This window comes from Haplochromis burtoni, unplaced genomic scaffold (genome assembly GCF_018398535.1).
Source record: "Haplochromis burtoni strain Fernald_Lab_line unplaced genomic scaffold, NCSU_Asbu1 Contig_272, whole genome shotgun sequence".
NCBI classification, from domain to species: domain Eukaryota; kingdom Metazoa; phylum Chordata; class Actinopteri; order Cichliformes; family Cichlidae; genus Haplochromis; species Haplochromis burtoni.
The window spans coordinates 492,989-516,235 of record NW_024582633.1 but is presented as its reverse complement, the minus strand read 5'-3'; the positions used below and the strand labels follow the sequence as shown (position 1 = coordinate 516,235).

The window sequence follows — 23,247 nt, the reverse complement described above, 5'->3', positions numbered from 1 at the left end:
TGGGTGTCGTGCTGGAATACAAATGCTTGAATTTAGATGTGACCCCTGGCTCACCTGCATCTCAGCCAATTCTAATGAGAAATCTCTGTCTGTGTACCTGCTGTGAGAGGGAGAGTAAAGGAATGAGTGCGTATGAAACATAGAGGCACACTGAAATAGCAAGCGATTCAGACTTTTATTTATAGCTGTATATTGGAATACTTTTTGCTGTTACTATTTTGACTGTATTCATTTTAAATGAGCACATTAATAGGCGTTGCTATAAACACGGAGTAAATAATAACCCCAAAATATTAGCATACCTAAACAGAGACATGGATTTTATTAGGCATAGGACAACATCATTTTAGTTTGTGGTGCTTTTTTAACATGTTGGTCCCAAATGTTCAATAGGTCTTCAAAATAGGTTAGCTAGTGACTCAGAAGGCTATTAATCATTTTTATACTCGTTGCAGTTTCAGTGACCTCTTTTGATGGGAGCATTGCCATTCTGAAGGAGACCCCTCCCAGCAGGAAAGAAATATTTCTTCATGCGATAAAATCGATTGCTCAGAATGAGCAGATGTATTTGCAGCTCTGTTGTACTACAGGTCAAGGCTACGGGTTTTGCCTTTAATTGTTTTACATATGTGATAAGCATGGATGCCCATGTCAGCTATATTTACTTGGTGAAGTGGTATAATGTCAATGCATTAATGTTGTCTGGTAAAACACCAGCTATTCAACTGAGACATCTATAGAAAACATGTGGAAACTTTTAAATCAAGCCTGAGATGGACATTGAAAAACACAATTTTCTGGTTACAGATAGTTGAGGTTTACATTGTATCGTTGACACATCACAAAATTCTGTTGCGCTGAGTACTGAAAACCATCATCTTCACTTGAAATAGTTTGTGAATCACATTAAATATTCTGTAATTTTATCCTACACTTTATTCAGCCGTGTTTGGCTGTGGCTGCTTGTGTAATCACACCATTTAATGCTGAATAACTTTACCTTCATTAGCTGAGTGATGAAAATGAATATGCAAAGAATATTTTCTTGTGTTTATGTACTGAGAAAAGTATTGTTTTTAGAGAAACCCCCCCCAGAAATTGCTATAATAACCCAACTTATGAATAACTGTGTTTGAAGCGCACTGTTTAATGTAAAATGCGACGACCAGTAAAATCCTCTTATTCATTTTTCATGTGTTGACAGAGGAGGTGGGTGAGGTGTTTCCTGTGGAGATACTGTACTGTATCATTATGTGTTAGGTTGGTAATTCATTATTCTGTCATCTTAAAACCCTCCACCCCCCCTGGAAAAAACTGAAACACCTCTGGGTGGCTTGCCCAGAAGCAAGTGACACACGCTTTGTCCTACAGCAATGTTTGACCTCACTGCCTCATCCTTTTTCCTCTACCTGTACTGAGTGATAGATGCAGCCAGATAAACGCCACAGGCTCCACCAAAGCCTCACACAGCCATTATCCAACACTCAGCAGACACTTCTCATGCATTAGCGACTGGTCTCATCCTGTCAAAGGCAGACGCAGGACAGAGACTGTTAGCGGAAGCTTGCGGACTGTTAGTGTTAAATGGGAGCAGTGTTTCCTCCGGAATCACCGGTTGACAAATGAGGGCTGATGGAGCAGTTCTTGTCGGAGGCCATTATTTTTGATGGGACCAGATGATCTGTAAGGATGGAGCACTGTTTGTCTGAGCTGCGGCGCCTTCTGGGCAAAATATCAGACCTACTCGAAACCACTCAGACTCTTCAAATGATGGATGTAAAAGGGAAAATTGCTAAGCTGTAACACCAAGAATTTTTTTGTTGAGTCTCTGGCGTATTGTCACGACTCAGCATCAGCCACACATCCAAGGAAAGTTGTGAAGAACATAAAGAGACTCCCTTTATGAGAAGGCTAAGTCTTTCATTATTGTCATTAATACTCATTAGCTAACGTTTCAGTCATCCAGACCCATGAGAGAGATAGAAGCATGTTCACACTAAGCCTCGGTAAGGCACCAAGAGTCCTGATCAGTCACTCAACCTCCAGGGGTTTTATTTTCATTGTATTCTTTAATCTTCAAACTCACTCTTTAATTTTACCAAATCCAATGCTTCAGTTAAAATTAGGTCATTCAATTACATACTGACAAAAAAATAGTTCCATCAGCTTAAGGGAGATGTTATCGCTCTCCCTGTTATTTCACTTTTAGTAAAATAAAACATACACAAGTTCTCGGCCTCAGAGCTTAATTAGATCAAATTCCATCTGAAATCCTTGGATGGGAAATTCAGACTGAAAATTCCCAGCATCTCTGCCTTCATTTCAAAGAAATGTTGGAGGAGTTTGCACAGGGATATCTTTGATGAATTGTTCACTTCCCCTGGAGGCGAGTTTAGCATATGAAAACCTGACTACAGAAACAGAGTGCCCATACATTTTGCCAAAGTAAGCAAAGCTCATTCAGACTCGACCCAAAGTGAATGTTTGGATCAGCGTTGCAGACACACTGCTGTCACATTAAGCAGCACTTCTATATGCGCTGCGGTGTATTTTGGTGAATAATGTGAGTTGTGTGGGTAGGTTAATGGTTCTGTTTTTTGTTTTTCACTGAGTGTAAATAAGAGGAAAAAGTATATGACTGGGAAAGTGAGTTGACTCATAATTATTCCGCCTTTTGACAGCTAGAGAACCAAATTTTTGTATTCAGTTTAATGTTCAAGTCTTTTTTTCCCCCCTCTGTCTTGAACAATGTTTGGTAGAATATTAAAGAAAGACTGCAACTAAAAATAGTAATGAGTGAAAACGGAAACAGTTGAAAGTTTAATAGCAAAAGTAAAATAAAGTAACCAGAAAGATGATTACAGAACTCCATGTAACGACTAAGTACACCCCATGATTCAGTCAGGATTCAGGTGGCAGGACCTTCAGCAGCAATAATATGAAGTAATCCATTTTCGTAAGACTTTATCAGTGTCTCAAATTATTGTGGAAGAATTTTGGCCTACTCTTCTTTCTTTGTGCACAGGTCTCTGAAATGCCACCACAGCATTTCAGTCAGTTTGAGGTCTGGATTTTTCAGTGAAGCTTTTTCTGTTGTAGATGCGCTGCTGTGCTTGGGATCATTGCCCTGTTGCATGACCCAGTTTGGGCCAAGCTTTAGCTGTCACAGCTGGCCTCGTGTTTAACTCTAAAAACTTTGGTGCACAGAAGAGTTCATGAGCAGCGACTCCAAGGTGCAGAGGCCCTGTGATTGTACCCGTCCAGTTGTATGAGATGTTTGTGCTAATATGCTCTGTTTTCTTTTTGCCATTGTGCATCATGGTCAAACATTTGGTCTTGTTTGTGCAAAGGCAATTGTTGCAGAAGTCTTGTAGTTTGTTCAGGTGCAACTTTGCAAACTTCAGCTATGCTGGCGTGTTTTGCATTTTTTAGAGAAAAGAAGCTTTCTTCTGGACACAACCTGTCCAAACAAGCCATATTTGTTCACTCTTTTTCTAATGATACTGTTATAAACGTTAACATTTAACATGCTTACCATTACTTACCCTAAGGAAGCAGTGGGTGTATTTACTTTTTCACACAACTGTGTTCAGTCTTTTGAACTGATTTAATTTTTTTATTACTGTACGAATTGCTTTAGTCATTTATTGATCTGACATGTAAATATATAATTTTTTAAAAACTTACTTAACTCACAGATGCTTTGATTCAGTTCTGTTTTTCTGAGCTGGTTCTGCACAAGAGGAAGGGTAACCTCCTAATAGTGTCTTTTAATAAGAAAAGACCATGATTTGATTTTCTCACACTTTGAAAGGACCATTGTTTGTGTCCTCTGTGTCTGAAATTGGATGGTGAGTCCTTTTGGAGAGCAGCGGAGGGGAAATGATTTGTATTCACCTGCCGTATCTGAAAGGGGCTGAGGAGGGGCTGGGAGAGAGAGAGAGTGAGCGAGAGGGGGCAGTTACATAGTGCTTTCTTTATATGATAATGGATTGCGCTGACATTCACACACATTGTTGTGCGGCGTGTCGGTTAATACTCTTAACTCGCGGGATGAATGGCAAATTTTAAACAGATACCATTAAAGTACTGTCTCACACTGGCACAGGTCACAGATTTATGTATAATGTGTCTTTTTTATGAAAAAAACACCAACATGGCACCTTTATGCACGTGCAACATATTTGTCACGTCATCATTCACTCCTGCAAATGAATTCCTTTTCTGAATTTCTTTTTTTTCTCTCGTTTTTTTTATGTAACCCCACTCTCTTTTATTGGCCCAGCTGGGCAACTAGATTCTTGTTTCAGCTGCACAAAAGAAACAAAGTGAAGCTGGGGACAGGCAGTAATGAGCAACTCCTCTTACAGTGTTACATATAGACCTGCTGCAGTGTTTGGAAGCCTTATGGAGACAATGGATGGTTTTGAGAGGTCTGGAGCTCTCTGAAGCCCTTCTTTGATTGAGTTTCCTGGCTCTAGGCTCCAGCGTTGAGGATGATTGTGGAGTGGGATCTGTAGGTCCAGGAAGGGGAGGACAGTGGGGGCCTGAGGACCCTCCTCTGTGCTGACCTTTTACAAACAGGTGGGGTGGAGTGGAAGGGGCTGACAGTGGAGGAGGAGAAGGAAGGAAAAGCGGGAGAAGCCTATTGTGGCGCTCTGTGAATGCAGAGGTGGCACTCAATAACAACACTCACTGCCTCCTTCCACCTGCCGCAGATTTTCTCACAGCTTACTTTTCCCACTTTTAAATTAAATATTCTGGTAAAACACTGTGATAACATATTGTTCCAGCACAGAGCCAGTGTTCACACTTCGTTTGCCAGCAGAACTTTCTCTCTAGTCGCATTGCTGGCAGCAAGTCTTTAGGGATTGTGTCAGTTTGTTGTGACGGTAGGTACACTGGAACACTTTGGGTTGGAGATGGCCACGGTTTCCTCCAAGGATAAATGTGAGTGACTTTGGCGATTTCCCTGACTACTTTTTGTATCACAAATACAATTTTGTAGAAAAAAGCCCCAGAAGGACAAAAAACATGCAAAAAATATTTTTACTACAGTGCTGAACACTTGAGCAGATAATAACAAAAAAAAAAACAACTTTATTTTTCTGGTGTTTTTGAGTTCTCTCATTATCTTAATGATCTTTAAATATTACAACTTTCACCACACTTTTACCGAGCCTTAACAGATCTAGATATTTTCCAAACTGTTCTACTGGGATTTTCTGACACAGCCATCTCTAGGGTTTATAGAAAATGTGCTGAAAATTATATGATAATACGTTAGTCATGCCTGAGTTCAAAGGAGAATGGAGAGACCTCATCAAGCTGACAGGAAGGCAAAAGTAACTCAAATAAACCACTTATTACAACTAAGGTATACAGGAGTGCACAAAGGTCAAACCTTGAAGCAAAGTGGCTACAGCAGCAGAAGACCACACCAATCCCCATGAGTATGACTGTAGAGAAAGATGGCAGTATCATGATGCAGATGTTTTTATTCAGGTTTGCGATCTTGGTTTCATAATTGTTACATCCCTATTACTCAATAGGCACTACTATGTTAAATTTGAAAGTACAGCTATACTGTAAGCAATACTGCAAGCGACGTTAGCAAGCTAATAGCATGCTAATAGCATGCTAACATTGTGCTAACATTTAGCTTAGAGCTCACCTCAGAAGTTCCACTAAAATAACTTATTTCAGTAAATTATATGTATATTTCTGTTTACAAGCATTCTCTTAAGGATTTTGCATGAATAAAAAAACATTTTATTTCTTCCTTTATAGTTCTGTGAATCAATATAAGCGTGCTGTTTATTCTAATTATGTGCAGAGAAATGGCCACAGGATACAGATTGTATTCAATAAGCCTCAGCCTCACCGCCTCTGTCCACCTGCTCCTTTCTCACTTTTGAATTACATGTTCTGGTAACACGCAGCGGTAACAGATTGTTCCAGCTCACAGTCAGTGTTCACGCTTTGTTATCTGATGTTGCCGACAGATTTTACTGGAGTGAATGGTACCCGCACAAAGTGCAGACAGCTCCAAATGACCAGTTGCTCCCTGCCTGCCTACATACTGTATCAGCACAATTCAAATTCCAGCAGAAGAGCGTTCATTATACAGTCATGCTTTTCTAGAAAGCCCTAGTTGCAACTGTTGACTCACAGCAATCATATATAAACACTGTTTCTTTGTGCTACCATGGCTGACTTAGCCCGCTGGAATTCATTTGCTACATCAGAGCTTTTTTGAGTCAGAGGTGATCATTTCCTGCACACAGACTCTCTTTATGGCACCCCTAAGCTTAATGTAAACTTCTCATATTGGCACCATCTTGAGAGACCCTTCACACATGTAGTAAGCCATCCGGTGTGGACATAGTGGCAAACTGAGATTCTAATCACATCTCTTTTGTTGAGCTCAGAGGAGGCTGAGACTGTTTTTTTGGACCAAACAGATGTCAAATGTGCAGGTTTTCTCTAAGGTTACTTTTGGGATGATAAATGGGCCTGGGCCTTTTTCTCCTGTTTTCTTTTTTCGTCTGTATTTAGTGAGAGAATTGACTTTTTTTTTGTTGGCATGGAAATTTAAAAGTATTGAGGGGATTGCCATGGATACAGAATGCCCTTTTGGAGTGCAGTTTTGAGTGGCTGTACTCTGCTGGAAAGTGTACAGACAGTCCCTATATTTAGCTTGAAACCATTTTACTATCTTTGCTGAGATTTAAATTGCTTAACTCCTAAAGCACTATTTGAGTTTACAAATGCACAGATATTTCTATCTGCTGGCTCACAGGATTTGTTCCCAGAGGAGATTGGGTTTTGTTGATTACTTTTTTTGTTCAAACCTGCCATGTCTCTGTGGCTGAAGTTTGTCTTGTGGTGTCGTATGAGGATTTTAACAGTTTCTTTAGCTATTGAGGAAGCAGGTCGGCATGCATTCCTCCCACTCCTCTTGCATTTGCTCATGACAATGAACGTCTGCTCAGCATATGAATGGCTTCACCCATAACGCTCTCATGTGGTAGGGCAGGCATACTCGAGCTCCGTGCTTTGCACTGCTCCGGTGTTTATCTGCCCCCTTCTGCACAAGCAGAAATGTTCTCATACATAAGTAATTATAGTGTAGTGATCAGCTATTGCATAAAGGTCAAGTTCAGATACACATTTGCTCATTCAGTCGTGTGCTGCTTTGCCACCTGTTCTCAATTCATCTATGCTTTTTAAAAGTGGCACTAGTAATTATTTCAGATGTCATAAAAAGACTTTTAAGTCCAACCTTACTGTTTTTTTTTTAAAGAATAATTAGTTTTTGCTAGATTGTGAAGCAGTGAAACGATTCCCCGCTAATACTTTTCCTAAGGAGAGGGATTTATACACAAACCCCAAGAACGAGAGACCTAATTGAGGAAACACAGCCATAATGTGAGGACATGACGTAGCAACTAAATGTATCAAATAAAAGAAATATGTATTTTTATTGCACTTGGATTCCTTATCGATAATGTATTCGTTATCAGTGATATCCCTAATTCTAAGTCTAGCCCCAGGCAATCAGAATATGCAATTTTGTTTTTCTCCCAAGTCTTGGCAATGAGGGATCAAAGAAAAATAATGATTGTAACGCAAATCAAAATCTGTTTTCATTTCCACCTGCCCCCAAAAAAAAGGAAAGAAAAGAGAGTTTTGCCTTTTCCTAAAATATAGGGCATGGGTAAGGTTAGCGTTATCATCTCTGATAACTTAGACCTCCAAGGCGTTAAGAGCACCATCCCATCTAGTGGTGCTGCTTCCATCTGCATGTTAAAGAGGCCGTCTTCCTCAGAAGTGCCGGCGCCGTTTCTGATTAGCATTTAGGCAGAGGGAACAGCGAGCGAATCCTGAAGTGTTTTTGGCATGTATGGCGAGCAAGCTTTGTGAATGTCAATGTGTGGCGCTCTGAAAGAAGGTAAACTAGACAAATTGCCGGACATGTTGCATTAGCAGCAGATGCCAATTAGAATTAAGACTTGTTTTATGTCGATAGCCAGGGGAGTTTCAAAAACAAAGCCTTGTAACTTTAAAGGCCTACCCCCAAAGATATAATGGAGCTTTTCCATGAAGTGTGACGACTTGCCTAAAACAGTTTTTCAAAAAGCAAGAACTCATGACGTAGTCGACAAAACATAAAGGTCAAACTATCTGGAAAATCCAAGAGCCTACACATCCCATAATTATACCCCATGCACATGTTTTTTTTCTTTGAGTGATTTTTTGCCTGGTGCAAAGTCAGTGGAGTTCACATCATATAAAGTGGTTAATATTACTAATGAAAATACTGAAGCCTATTTACTCATGTGTTTGGGAGGCCTATGCATCAAAACCACTACAGCTCTGGTCAGAAAGCTGAATTTAAATAGCATCTTTGTAGTGAATCAGATGATTGAAGATCTTTTATTGTCTTGCATTGTACAGTTCAGATCAAGGGCTCTGGTGTGTTCTTTGGGCTATGGGGTCTCGCTGAACAACAGGACCCCAATTCATATGTTAACCACACCAATTATTTGCATACGCTGCCTCATTTACAAAAGCTAATGAGAAGATTATGGGAAACATACACTGAAGCCGGCCCATGGAATGTGTGTTGTGGTCCTGTGGCTGCTAATAAGAGGCCCGTGAGAGGTATTAGTCAAAGCCACTGAACATTCAACCTCATGTATCATTGCTGTAAATTGTATCACCGCTTACCCCTGTTTAGCACATTAGCTGTGAATCCACAGCTTAAAAAGACAAATGATTAAACTGTATTATTATATTATATTATATTATATTATATTATAATCTACAGTAATGTTTTTAGCTAAACTGTAATAACCTTACTATTTGTTTAACTTCTTTGACCTCAACTTTGAGATCCATGGAAGACACACACACATACACAACCACACGCACACACACACACACACATACTCCTGATATCACAGAGAAATACATGCAGCCCAAGGCATGAATAGCAGGCACCGAGAGCACCCGGCAATCTCAGAAAAATAAACGCTTCCAACCGAATCAGTTTCCTCATCACCTCCTTCCTGAGCGTGGAGTCATTCTCATCATAATACCCCTCCACCCCCATCCATTCAGGCATCTGTGGGGGATCCCTGCTGCTCCATTAAGGCCATACCGAGGCTCACAAACCCCTGATTGCATGAGCCATCAATAGCACTGATTATGGAAGTTAATTAGGGTGCTTGGTGCAGGAGAAAGGCTTGTTTTTCATCATAGATGTTAAAAGTGTAGAGTTCTGATGCAATAGCTGTGATTCTGTCAGGGTTGCAGTGTTGCATCACTAATGTTTGGCACATACAATGACAAGATCTGTGCAAGTGATGAGCATATGAGGCATATAGCGTTATCCGTTGCTGTGAGGGGAATTCAACTGGGATTTTTTCTATACTGACTGCAATTCATTTACACTGCAGTCTACTTCCATTGTCAGTCCTCGTGCCCCTGTCACCTCTATCTGTGTGCTCAGACACGTCCTGACCCTCACATTCTGTTGACAGCCTCTGTGAATGTGCTTTATCCTGGGTGTGTATGTGCTGTTGCGTGTGCTATGTCCCTGACATGTGCACAAAACCAATTAGTTTTGGGATGGTGAAGTAGCTGGGTATGGGAAAATGACAATGGAGTAATTGAAGAGGCTGGATGAATGAGAGGCAGACAGCTCAATGCAGCTTTTACAGAGCAGAGTGTTGACAAAATGAAAAGCAAGACATGAGCGAAGGTGGTCTTATGTAGTCGGAGACAGTAATTAACATTGCAGCCTTTCACATTGCTGACATTAATTTTTACTGAACTTAGCTTGTTCGGTATTTAAACGCTAGCTTTGCTCATTCATTTTTTTTCTGCAATCAGATAACAAAGCTGGCCATTTGTAAACCACATGTTTGTTTGTGTTGGCTTTTCTTTGTAACCATTTCAGGCACGATTTTCAACAACTTTAACCTCATATTAAGCTGAAAATGTCTGGCTGAGAGTTCCAAAAAAAACCTTGCTTTTCCATATTTGATGTTCACTTGTCATTGAATGTAAATGTTTCAAGAGATGCAAGAAATGTACAGAAAACCCATAAGACAATAACTTCAAAGTATTTTGTAAAAATTCAAAATATTAATATTACTTCATCACAAGTAGTTTAAGATGCCACAAGCAACAAATGTACCAAATGTCTGCAGGATTATTATTCGAGTTACCACGTCCTCTTAGCTCACTGATACATATCTTTCAGTGTTTTTGTTTTACACCCTGCAGCTTTGTTTTTGGTTTACTGTGGCAGCTGTCACGGTGTTCAGATGATGGACTCTGTCTGCAAGGAGAGAGCTGAGACTGAAATATGTTTTCAGTGCCGCCTGCTTGTCTGCAGGCCTGTTTGCATCAAAAAACGACCTTTCTGAATTCTGTGAAACTTGATTGATAAGGTGAAGCACAGGCAAGGGAACAATGGAAAATATGGCATTGACCTCAGATGAGCTCTCCCACTTGTCTCTTGTTTTTTAGATGCAGCTGGCAGCAGTTGTGAATAAGCACTGTACTTGTCAAATCTACAAGTTTAAAGACATGGTTCCCTCCCAAATCTAACTTGGTGTTATTTTTCAATCTAAATCGTTTTCATGTAAGTTGCCAAATTTTTTGAGATATCGGCTGTAGAAATGTCGGCTTTCTTTTGAATAGAATGGAATACATTGGCACTTGCCGTGTAGTACTCAAAGTGCCACTTTGAAAAACTCACCAGAAATATATTTTCTTGTTGGCCAATATATTTGGTTCTGAAATCACCCAATATTGGTATCGGCTGTAAAAACGATGTCATCACGAGGTAGTGCCACGAACAGTTATCACGTTTCAAAGTGAGACACCAGCTTAGTTTTCTTTCTCAGCTTTATCTATATGAAAAAGAGTGAAAATCATTTCTGGAAGTGCCCTTACCAATCTGTTGTGTTTTTGTCTAAGAGACAATTTCCTGTTCGATATTATCAGCCATCTGACGGCTTTTGGCACAGCACTCCAAACGGGACTGGGGTTTTATCTGAGCTCCAACAAGAGAGATATGTTGACTTTGGGCTTCCATCTTCTGTCAGCACAGGATGCATAGGACGGTCCGGCAATAGAGAAATATATTTTGCGATTAAGGTTCACCTTGAATAATTGTATATTGAAATAAAAAATTGGTTTTGAACTCTAGTTTCTTTTTCTTTTTTTTTCAAGATTCAGGCCCAGCTTGGATTACGCTCAAAATATACTGAACGACATGGAGTTTCCACCGTCACTCAACTGTTAGACGGATATGAGGTTTGGCCTCATATCACTGAAACTTACAGGGGTGACTGTAGCAAACAGACATATACTGTACACACATACACACATACAAGTAAACACAGGCCCACACGTGTACGGTGTGAACAAAGGAAACACACTGGCTGGCTGGAGCTGAGCTGCTACACCTCATTAAATTGGGAAATGAATCTAGGATGAATCCCTGGCTCCATTCCAGATAAGAATCTCAAAGCTTATTGGGGATTCACCATAAAATGTATAATTAACACATTTATTCTGTTGCTGTCACACGCTGGCCATTTTTACTTCACCCTTTTTTTCACTCTCAGTTCGGGCTGTAATTTATGATTTAGAAAAAGAACCCCAAAAGTAGTGACGGTGACATTAATGCCTTAATGCCTAATACCAAGCAAAATGAATTGGTGCTAGAAAATCACTGCGCTGCAACACCTTACTCATAATCGTGAATGGATTTTGCATAAACAATATGTGATTGTAAATTTCCAGCAGAAGCTGAAAATATACTGAAGGAAAGGAAATGTACAGTTTCAGCACCGATGCCTGCAGCCTGCAAATTATCTTGATGAAATGACCCTCTGGATCTTTTCATGTCAAATCCCAAGCCAGAGCTGCCTGAGGTGTCCACAGCAGTGTGATTGGCTGCCCTGGGTGAATAATACAGGCCTTCCCAGGAGAGGTATAGTTGAAGCTGGGGGCAGTAGACATTAGCCTTGGTCTCTTCCCATGCTACTAGACACCGGCTCTGAGGATGGTTCTGAATCATGACTTTAAGGCAGCACTAACAAATACCTCAGTTCCCCTAGGAAGACCAGGTCTTACCGCATGGCTGTCTAGCATCTGGTACCAGACATAGCTTTTACAACCTCATCTGCAGCCCTGACCTGCCCCACGCCCTAAGCAGGCATGCAGTACGCATGTGTAACTCCAGCTTTAGAGTGCTCCACGTGATTTTTTTCATTCTGAATTTGTTAGTGTGTTTATGCGATAATGTAGCAAATTAATCTGCCTGAGCTCTAAATTAAGCTGTGACATTTTTAATATGGTGCCAGTGGATGAAGAAGCGAGATAAAAACAGGTCAGACTACAGTTATTAAAACGACTCCTCCTAAGTTCATTTTCTTCATTCTTTTGACTCGGCAGCACTGAATTATGCAGATTAATATGAATTCAAATGAGCAGTCAATTTAACCTTGTGCTTTTTTAGATTTCTCTGAAGTTTGAGCCACATTCCGATCTTTTATAACTTCAATATTATATTCTATGATCTTTTGCCTGGATTAAGGTGTAATGTGGTAGCTGCGAGCTGTGTGGCAACAAGTGAACATTTTTGTTCTGTGGTTTTGTGACGTGACTGCATTTTGCTTTGCTTTTTACTCAGTTCATTTAATGCTTGTGTTGTGATCAATGACTGTAGAGCAATGACTGCAGTCATTGGTTGTGATGGAGACACAATTTGATAAAACTACTTAACAAAAAAAATCCCCACTTAACAATGAATCAGTACCCCAGTTTGCCCAAGCAAGGAAAACATACGTCACCTCAGCTTAACCTGAAATCTTGTTGAACCAACTGTCCTCGACAAACAGAGATGTCACACATATTTATTTCTGTCTCGTCACATATGACATTCCCACTACAGCAGTCTAATGAAAGAATGATGGTTCGCTCTCTGAAATCTGACCTCATTTCAGATCACTTTGCTGCTGGCTCAGCCGGTCAGTCAATCACATTGATAAAGCTCCAAGTGAAATGGAAAGTAAAGTGAGTGTCCCCTTGTCTTGTCCCTTGGCATATCATCTGCCAGCTGATGTGATCGATACGGCAGAGAAACCTAATGGCATCATGGCCGCGCCTGTGATTAGCCCTGCAAAATGAACCCATGTGGGCCCCGTCGGTCCCTATCGGAATGCACTAGATCAAAAAGATAGCTTCCAGCAAATTGCAGTGGATGGTAACTAACATCAATCTGTGGCTAGAGCTATGATGTGTCTCTCACTCATTCTCTCTTTCTTTGACTCAAAACCACATAATAGAACAAAACTCATTATATGACTGATGACAGCAGTAACTGGATGTGCTATTCAGCCCTGCGCTCTCTGTCCTTGCTTATGTCTCTAAAAGCTTCTTTCCTTCGTTTGTTCTTCTCTTGTCTCCACCTGCAGTTGTGAAAGTGCACGTGTCCTCAGAGGCGGTGCGTCACTGAATTTGGGGGCAGACCTTTGTGTCTCACGTGATCATGGAGTGGAGGAGGATGGATGTAGGAGTGCTTCTGCTGTTCCTGGTGCACCATGCCACTGCGCTGGAGGTCCCACTAGACCGTAAGACAACAAATCACACACAGCTGTAAACAAAGTGATCGCACAGTGTCAGGGTTACTTTGCATTTAGTTACAAGATAAGTCACCCGGCCTATTACTTGATCAAACATTTTGATAATCAAGCACATAAAAGCCGAATTTATTTTGATTTTGGATTGACAAATTTACCGATAATGACTTCCAGGTCCAGTACAGTTTGGCTGATAAAAGTTTTACCCTTGCATAACACTGTATAGCTTTTTCTTCTTTGTGTTATAAATATTGTTAACAATTCATTAATTTTGCCTTAAATTTCAGAAAAGTACAAAAACAAGCTATTTTTAATTTCTGAATCTAAAAATTCTGCTTTAAAATTTTTATGGCAAACAAAAATATGAAACACATCCATTTGAAAGTAGAAAATATTTGTTGTTCATGTGAAAATTGGCTATTAAATAATTTTTTTGGAGAGTCAAATAAGTATTTTAGCTCTAGCCTAGTCTAGCCTTTCTTGTATGCATCTGTGTAGTTTCATCAATGTACTTTATGTTTTTTCCAGTTACTGTGACTGCATTTTATCCATGTAAATGTAGTGTTGTTTGTATATTAACAATTTTTAGATACTAATTGTGACTTACATGGACTGACATTTAACGTTTCAGCCTGAAGCTTCTGTTGCTTTTTTGTATTTGGTTGACTACTGGAGGCCTCCATTCCTCAATATAGAGCTAGCCACATGTGAACCTTGTTACAAGGCAGAGATATTGAGGGGGATATTTTTCATAACTAATATCTGGTTATTTTTACTGTCACTATTCTTTTTTCTTTCTTCTTTGCGGAAGTTCTGGAAGGATGTAAGTCTCAAAGAATCTGAGTTTTTGCTTGCGGTTTGTTTTTGGATATTAAAGATTACATTTTATCTAGCTGCTCATTATGAATTGTTGAATTGCATTTAGTCTGATTTGTTTTACAGGATAGTGAGTGTGATTTCGAGTGGCCTTGGCATGTTGCATGCATTGATTTCTGTGTTTCTTTGTTTGCTGTTTTTGTTCTGTGTGTTTCTGCAATGGTAGAGTATTTTCCATAAAGCAATACTGCAAACAGCATGAGTCCTTATATCATTTGTTTTGTCATAGTCCATTACTTATCTCCGCAGCACTGACAGGAATACATTAGGCATCGGCTCATTGCAATAAAAGGAAATGTACCTGAGCTTTCTGCCTACCTTTCTACATTCTGAGAGCTTTTTTCAGTTTGTCAGCAAACAGCTGTGTGGTTTTATTCAGTATGCTAAGTCTGCATGTTATTGGTAATCACTGCTGGTGTGGTCAATGCAGCAGCAGGAAAGAAAAAAAGAGACCTACTTATGCAGTAAAGGTCCTGATTAAATATCGCCTGTTTTCTGGTCGTCTTTAGTGCCGCAGCCGCCAACCATCACTTACCAGTCCCCTAAAGATTACATCGTCGACCCACGAGAGAACATTATAATCCACTGTGAGGCGAAGGGAAAACCGCATCCCAGGTAGGAATCCGTGAATTTCTTTTAAATGGAAAAAAAATATATAAATTCCCCAGGAGTGGATTCAGGTACCACCTGTCACAAATGTTTAAAATGTTTTCAGCAGGTTTTCTAAACAATGCCAGAAAAGTTCTGCTTGACTCCTACACATTCAGGCCTTGACACCTGTTTTTGAATGCTTTGAATGAATGTAACATATAGTTAGCTTTCATCAAGATAACATACATGCACATAAATTTGTGGTTTTATGCTCGCAAGAACTCATAGATAAAATACACCTCTCAGCCCTTAACCTTTACTTTACCCTAGATTATTCTTCCCCCAGCCCAAAGCAAGTTTATTATGTAACCATCCAGAATATTTTTGTAGATTTAAACTTGGCAAATATAGGAAAAACTTTTGAAAAAGTTCTTTAAAGAACACAATTGGAAACATTTACAGTAAAAATTCAGGTGCAATGAGATAGCCAAATAGGTAAAACAGATTTTATTAATGTGTTCTTTTTTATATGAATTACCAGATTTGATCACTTGAAAATTACCTGCATTCTTATGATAATGGTCTTATTTTTCTTTAGTTTCTCCTGGACAAGAAATGGGACCCACTTTGACGTCGAGAATGATCCCAACGTGGACATGAAGCCGCAATCTGGGACTCTGGTGGTGGATATCAGCAGAGAGAGGGTTGAACACTACGAGGGGGTGTACCAGTGCACAGCACGAAACAAACACGGAACTGCTGTTTCCCACAATATAGTGGTTAGACAGTCCAGTGAGTGCAGCTTGCTGTATCACTTCTTTAAAATCACTTCTCTCTCTTCTTTCATTGTCTCATGTACATCTTATGAAAAAAATCACCTCCTTTCTTCTCTTTTTCTAACGATTAAGTTGCAATTTCCATCTTAAGAGCTCTCCTGGAAGGTAAAAGTTGTTTGTAGAAAGGTGCATGTTTTATTTTGTTGGACACGACGGTAGATATAGGTGATTGAACCTTTGTAATCCCCCCACTTCCATATTTTTATTCTTGATCATTCCCCTCATCTTGCCACATCGTCATGCAAGCTCCAGTCTGTTAGCGACCCATATTTTTTGCCAAATTATGATTTGATCGTGCTATTCTCCAACCAATATAGGATCCCCCCTGTGGTCAAAGGAAAAAATCAAGCCAATCGTGGTGCAGGAGGGCGTGTCTTTGGTGTTGCCGTGTCGCCCCCCTGCTGGCCTACCCCCTCCCATCATATTCTGGATGGACAACAGTGAGCAACTTGATCTCTTATGTTTCTTTGTGGTAACATGATGTTTCTGCTGCATAAGATTAAGAATTACGGTGATTTTCTTTTTCAATTTCCTGTTCCATCTTACAACCAATCATACTGTATTTCATTTTGCAAGCTAGGCTGTTGGAAATGTGGAAATCGTAATATATTTTTTCTGCTGTCACATTTATTGGTTTCTTTTCATTCCTTAAAATTTATCACATGAAAAATACTGAATGGCAACAAACTCATCTTCAGCCTGATGAACTGCATATCAGAATGTGAATATTTGTGATTAGATGCATAAATACCTGATTATATAGGAAATGTAGACCCATAAGCGTAATGCAGCTGCATCTATAACCTGTACTCTCCCAAACACTTTCCTGTATAATGTTAATGTGACGCTGTACATTTCAGACTTTCAGAAGCTCCCTCAGAGCAAGAGGGTGTCTCAGTCGTTGAACGGTGACCTGTACTTCTCCAATGTTCGCCGAGAGGACACCCGGAACGACTACATTTGCTACGCCCGCTTCCCCCACACACAAACCATCCAGCAGAAACAGCCCATCACTGTCAGGGTCCTTAACCGTAAGTCTGACACAGCGTGCGATGCAGAGACACGAGCACTGAAATCTACTCAAGTCTTTGTTATAACCTTTAAGAAAGTGGCAGCGTTTGTAATGTGTGTGCGGTTGATTTTACGGTAGTTTGTGCAGGCATGACGGCGTAGGAGGAAAACAGCATTTCCTATCTATGATGCCGTCCTTGGAGACGCCAGCGGTCGCTGCCGCACTGAAAAGGCATATTGTCAGAGCTCTCGTGGTTATCTGCCAAACAGACGTTCAGTATTACTTCTGTAATATGTTCTGTATACACATTCTCCACCAACAACAAAGGCTTCTCTCATCTCAGCTACAAGACGGCAGGCTGTCTCCACTAAAGTAGATTCTTATGGCGATCATTCTTCATCGTAGATTTTTGTCTGTCATGTGAATTTTTGTTCTTCAGTCATGTTAAGTTGTCCAAGCTTTTGTGTTTTTCTTTGCCTTGATGAGTTCAACTTGTGAAATGGCGTGTGTCTTTTTTTGGTCTTTTTTCTGTTGTGTTGCAGTGGATGAAATCAATGACACAATGGCAGCTTTTTACAATGACACTGATTTATTTAGTGGTGAGTTATGGCACCCCCTAGTGTTTAACCCCCAATTTAGAGCTCCACACTAGCTCTTACCCACTAACACTAACCCTTCAACCCATCAACCCTGAAATTTTCTGCAACGTTACTGATTATTTTTAAGGGGTAGGATCTGGCACCCTCTAGTGATTAATCCCAACATGGAGCTGGGAATTCTGTCTTACCCACTAACTTCTACCCCTCGAACCTAGAAATCCAAGTAAAGTCTTTGTCAACCTGTAACTCTTCCTCGATCTACCCAATTAGCTCTCCCTTTCTTAACATGTAGTTCTTCTCACGAATTTTCAAAATTAGAGCTGCATGCTCTTTGCCCTAAACTGGACGGACTCCTTGGGATACTTGGGGAAAAAACATCACATATTAATTCAAACACATATAAAATTTATTCTGGATGGTCAGTTAACTAATTAACTCCATGTAGTAAAAATATGCATGTTAAAATTCTACTTTTCTTTCTCCAATCTTAAAACCTAAGGATTTCCAAACTTGTAATTTACTCTCTTACATATAATTTTCTTCACATTTCATTTCTCCTTAACATTTTTTGTCCTTGTCTAGTGGCTACACATGTTGGCAAAATTGAAACATGCAAAAACCTTGATTCTCATCAAATTAAAACACTCACTCTGGATTTCATATTCCTAGTTATGGAGATTACTTTGTCACCAGTTAAATTGCCAGATTAATGGCAAAAAGCAGTTCTCTGTGTGCTGCTTATTAAGTTAATTTATTCATTTATTTTATAACAAACACAGTACAATGCATTAAAAAGAAGTTAAAGTCTAAATTATGAGAATTAGTCTGTGATAAAGTGACGTCATGTACGTATATAGCAGACCATTACACGTTTCAGTTTTCCAATTTGTGTGGTGATGGGAGGGTAGTAATACTAAAGGAGCTGATTTGCTCTCAATCTTGCAGACGAGGTGCTCATTTCTTTGCCTTTACAATCGCTTTCATCACTCATATGATTCTGTGTGCGTGTGTGTGTAAATATAGAGGCACCCGTGGATGACAGAAGACCAACCTTCCTCATCCCATCTGGCTCATCCAGTTCCAAGATGGTGTTGAGAGGTGATAAACTGGAGATGGAGTGCATTGCTGAAGGATTGTAAGACAAAGAATCTGCTGTTAATTCATGAACTCAGTGCATTCATAAGTCATGTATTTAATGAGCGTCCACCGGCCATCATCAGTTTGTCTGTCTGCGCTCTCTCTTTGTGAATCTAGGCCCACCCCTCACATCTCTTGGACCAAAATAAGCGGTGATCTGCCTTCCAAACGCACCTCCTTCCTGAACTACAACAAGACCCTTCACATCGAGGAAGTGTCAGCATCAGATGAAGGAGATTACCGCTGCACAGCGAAGAACCAGTTTGGCTCGGTGCACCACACCATCCACGTCATGGTCAAAGGTGTGCTTGAGGAAATGCTCAGCTCCCATCAGACTCTGAGCTGCTTGGGAACTCAGTCACTGCTTCTCTCTACTGCTTTATTTTCTCCCTCTTCCTTATAATTGATTCATTCACAGAAGCTAACAGGGCAGTGGGTTTAGTGATTAATTGTCCAGCCTGTTTCTGTACCCTGTGCTGCTTGCAGCTGCTCCATATTGGATCGATGTCCCTCCCAGGAACCTTGTCCTAGCTCCAGGGGAGAGCGGCAGGTTGTCCTGCTTGGCCAGCGGCACACCCAAACCCACCATCACCTGGGCTATGAATGGCATCTCCATAGAGAGTAAGTGCAGCCTCTTTTTTTTTTTTTTTTCAAACTCTCTCAGCTTTCATAATAGATGATCTCCTTTTTCATGAGAAGCAGGCATTATTAAAATCGAAATTGTAGATGCCTTCCCTCGGGTGGGTATTGATTCATATTTCCGTGAGTTATTATACAAATTCCGAGTTATGATACCACCTTTTTCAAACATCATTATAAGGGTGATTATGAGTTTCAAAAAGCTCTTTCCATTATCCAGATATATACAGTATCTTATAATCCCTTTTGTACATTAACAGATTCACCCAAGGATCTGAGCAGAAAGGTGGAGGATGACATCATCATCTTCACCGATGTACAGCCTGGATCCAGCGCTGTGTACCAGTGTAACATCTCTAATGAGTACGGTTACGTCCTGTCCAACGCCTTTGTCAATGTCCTCTGTGAGTTCACTACACTCTATCCCTTTGCATTTGAATGCCATTTCCATTTATATTGATTCCTGGAAGGCAATAACATGGCAATAATGCTTCATTGCAGCCGAGCCACCCAGAGTGCTAACACCACCCAATAAAGTCTACCAGATCATCAAGAACCACCAGGCCTTGTTAGACTGCTCCTCCTTTGGATCGCCTATGCCAAAAATTACATGGTAAGTGAACGAAAATCTAACAGAGGAAAATTGTGTCATGTTTCTTTTACTAACTGAAAACAACTGACTTTGTGCTTTAGGTTTAAAGACAGTCGGTCCAGCATCCTGCAGGAAGACCCTTACATTCTTCATGACAACGGGACGTTAGAGATTCGCGTAGCTCAAGCACAACACAATGGCAAATACACATGTGTTGCTACAAACAGTCTTGGGATTTATGAGAATCATGTCTACCTGGAGGTCAAAGGTAAGAGTGCTCCTCTCTGAAATTTTCATTCGTTTGGCTAATAATTTTAACAAGTTTTTAATAACAGGCCTAAAAATTATACTAAATAAAACTCTTGATATGCATTTGTATAGCATGTACTCACTGGACACATTAGACACTTTACACTTTATTATACACCTTTCTAGTGCTGGGTTACACCCTCTTTTTACCTTTATAATTACCTTAATTCTTTTTGGTATAAATTCAACATAGTTAAATAGTTAACTTGTAACTATTTACAAGTTACTGTAAATACTTTGAATGATACTCAGTTGGTCTTAAGGGGCCCGAAGTATGCCAAGAAGTAAAGTAATTAAGTAATAAAATAGACAATATAAACAATACAAAGGGTTAAATATTTTTTTAAAAGTTTCGATCAACAGAAGGCTTGTTGAAACAGAAAAGTTTTTAACTGCTTTTTAAAGGATTCCACGTCCCCCACAACATTACTTCATCACCAACAGCCTGAATTGCTGATAAAAAGCATCAGACCTGGCAACATTTTTTTTTAAACGTCTATTATCCAATTTTAGAGAACCTGTGCAATTTGTAGCCTCAGTTTCCTTGTCTGTTTCACAGTTTGATTGTCAATTCAGCAATACTCCTCTGCATACCTTGGTTGTAACAAGTGGTTATCAAGAAGGAATTTTTATTCCTGTTTTTTCTTTGCGCCAATTTCTGTGAATCTGAGGTGGCTGTATGCTAAAGTCTCAGTAGGTTAAAACACTCAGTGTAGCCCATCCAGAAGCAACAACCATATGTTCAAAGTCACTTTAATCACCTTTCGTCACCAATTCTGATGCTCAGTTCATCATACATACACGTCGAAATGCAAAGCGTTGCTGTAATGCGATTGGCTAATAGATATTTGCGTCAACAAGCAGTCGAACAGGTGTACTTAAAAAAGTGGCCAGTGAGTGTAGCCTACCCTTTATTGACCAACCCTTTATATTTACCTGTAAAATGGGCCCGCCGATGGGCTCATGGTCAATAAAGGGTTAAGTGTATAAAATTATTTATTTATTTATTTTTAACTGCCTGTATATTTAACTGTTTTTCTGTTTCTTTAATGTAAATCTGTTCTATTTTGAGCCACGGACAGTCATCATGTACCAGTCAGCACACCTTAATTAATCACTGAGGTGATTTGCACAAAATGAATCCATGGCAAGCTTCAGGTTCAACACGCTGACATTTTGAATCTGTCAGCTACTAAATAAGAACCCAGCTTGGAGCAAACACGTGGCAGTTTCACAGCTCCTGGACCACTTTATTCTTCCCCCAACAGAGCCAACCCGAATCCTGAAGCAGCCAGAATACAAAGAAGTCCAGAGGGGCCGATCTGTGGTGTTTGAGTGCACGGTAAAACACGACCCTTCGCTCATTCCCACGATGACCTGGCTCAAAGATGACGGAGAGCTGCCTGACGATGAGAGGTCAGAGCTTTTTATATCCGGAGATGTCTTCTTTCTTGAAGCCTGCTGTTAAAAACAAAAAATCAGGTCTTTGTCTGGTATTTGTGTACTGTTATGGATATATGCAGGATCCTTTGTGTACTGAATGTTGTAAAAGAAGAAAAAACACATACATTCAGTTCATAGTGACCTGCTGAATGTTTTTGCAGACTGATCGTGGACTCGGACAGCCTCACCATCACTGATGTTACAGAGGACGACGCAGGAGTGTACACCTGCATCATGAACACCACTCTGGACCACGATTCAGCCACCGCTAAGCTCACCGTTGTGGGTATGTAATGGTGTGCACAGTTTCAAAACTGCTCAGGCATAAAACAGACTCATAACGTCTCTCTGTCTCAGCTCCTCTTAGAAAAGGTAACCTGTCCAATAACTTACCCACCGTATTAGCTTTCATCGCTTCAAGGTTAAATGCTGAGAGCAGATTTACTCAGTGGCACAAATATCCGTGTGCTTCATTCTAAAAAAGCCAGATTATTTTCTTTGTTTCCTTCTGAATGACTGACCTTTAAAACTCCCTATTTCACTCCTGCCCTCCTACCTGACAGAGGCCACAACACCAGCTGTTGTCTACGGTAAACCTGCAGCACACACGAGCACCCAGATGTGCTCTGCAGATGTGCGCTTGTGTTTGTGAAATGCAGCATGCGTTGACCTGAAAATCACAAAGCATTATTGTGTATGTGTGTGGGCTTTTTTAAATTCATTTTTGATGTTCCAGCATTTATTTCTTTTTGCCTCTGAGAGTTTATTTTTTATAAAATTGCTTAGATATATTTTTTTAATGTTTTGCCAAATATGCATAATGTTTGAATGCTTTAAACCACTGGTGGAAACATTTACTCAAGCCAAAAAAAATGTCTCTTCACAGTCAAATGCAAACATCATTTGTAAAGCAGACATCTCCCCGTTGCACCACTTGGGATATTTCCAAATACACGTTGCTCTCATCACTTATTTATTCAAGGCGTGCATTTCACTTTATCACCTAATTCCAAAACATGAGCATCAATTTAACCTCTGTGTGAGCCTGAGACTCGATTTCATGCGGAATGATTATGTAGTGGGATTTTCATATGCATGATGCAATGTCTGCATGTTTATCACAGCCCAGATAACACAGTCTAGTAGAAGATGTACAGAAATAAAGGAGAAACTCAAAGGTGTGCTTGGTTAAATCAACAAATTAGCATCTATTATGGTTTCAGTATCACAGAAACATGGCCGACACGTCCTTCATTTTTTGTTTTTGCTCCATCTTGTTCATAGCATGAACCCTTCATCTTCTGTAGAATGAAGCCACTATGAATATAATCCCAAGCACACGGGTTGATGCTGCTGCTTGTGCTGTATTTCTCCCAGAGCGACCCGACCCCCCGACAGACCTGGAACTGACAGACCAGAAAAAGAGGAGTGTTCAGCTCACTTGGACCCCTGGGGATGAACATAACAGCCCTGTTCAGAGTATGTTTATGTGTGTGTGTGTGTGTGTGTGTGTGTGTGTGTGTGTGTGTGTGTGTGTGTGTGTGTG

General features: G+C 40.1%; 1 protein-coding gene across 19 annotated transcripts in view; it reads left to right on the top strand.

The window, feature by feature from the left end:
• Positions 1 to 23,247, top strand: part of LOC102314107 (neuronal cell adhesion molecule) — a 75,992-nt gene that overhangs the window by 38,168 nt on the left and 14,577 nt on the right. For 11 of the 19 annotated variants that reach the window (XM_042227628.1, XM_005939737.2, XM_042227625.1 and 8 more), the window contains 17 exons: positions 13,503 to 13,658; positions 14,479 to 14,490; positions 15,053 to 15,158; positions 15,733 to 15,926; positions 16,288 to 16,410; positions 16,831 to 17,001; positions 17,525 to 17,581; positions 18,605 to 18,716; positions 18,836 to 19,020; positions 19,205 to 19,339; positions 19,618 to 19,761; positions 19,859 to 19,970; positions 20,051 to 20,217; positions 21,527 to 21,674; positions 21,863 to 21,987; positions 22,265 to 22,291; positions 23,079 to 23,180. In XM_042227628.1, coding sequence (XP_042083562.1) covers positions 13,577 to 13,658; positions 14,479 to 14,490; positions 15,053 to 15,158; positions 15,733 to 15,926; positions 16,288 to 16,410; positions 16,831 to 17,001; positions 17,525 to 17,581; positions 18,605 to 18,716; positions 18,836 to 19,020; positions 19,205 to 19,339; positions 19,618 to 19,761; positions 19,859 to 19,970; positions 20,051 to 20,217; positions 21,527 to 21,674; positions 21,863 to 21,987; positions 22,265 to 22,291; positions 23,079 to 23,180 — 2,002 coding nt within the window. In that variant the 5' untranslated portion in view covers positions 13,503 to 13,576. The remainder of the gene's footprint in view (positions 1 to 13,502; positions 13,659 to 14,478; positions 14,491 to 15,052; positions 15,159 to 15,732; positions 15,927 to 16,287; positions 16,411 to 16,830; positions 17,002 to 17,524; positions 17,582 to 18,604; positions 18,717 to 18,835; positions 19,021 to 19,204; positions 19,340 to 19,617; positions 19,762 to 19,858; positions 19,971 to 20,050; positions 20,218 to 21,526; positions 21,675 to 21,862; positions 21,988 to 22,264; positions 22,292 to 23,078; positions 23,181 to 23,247) is intronic. The other 8 variants (XM_042227631.1, XM_042227637.1, XM_042227632.1 and 5 more) reach the window with 5 other exon arrangements.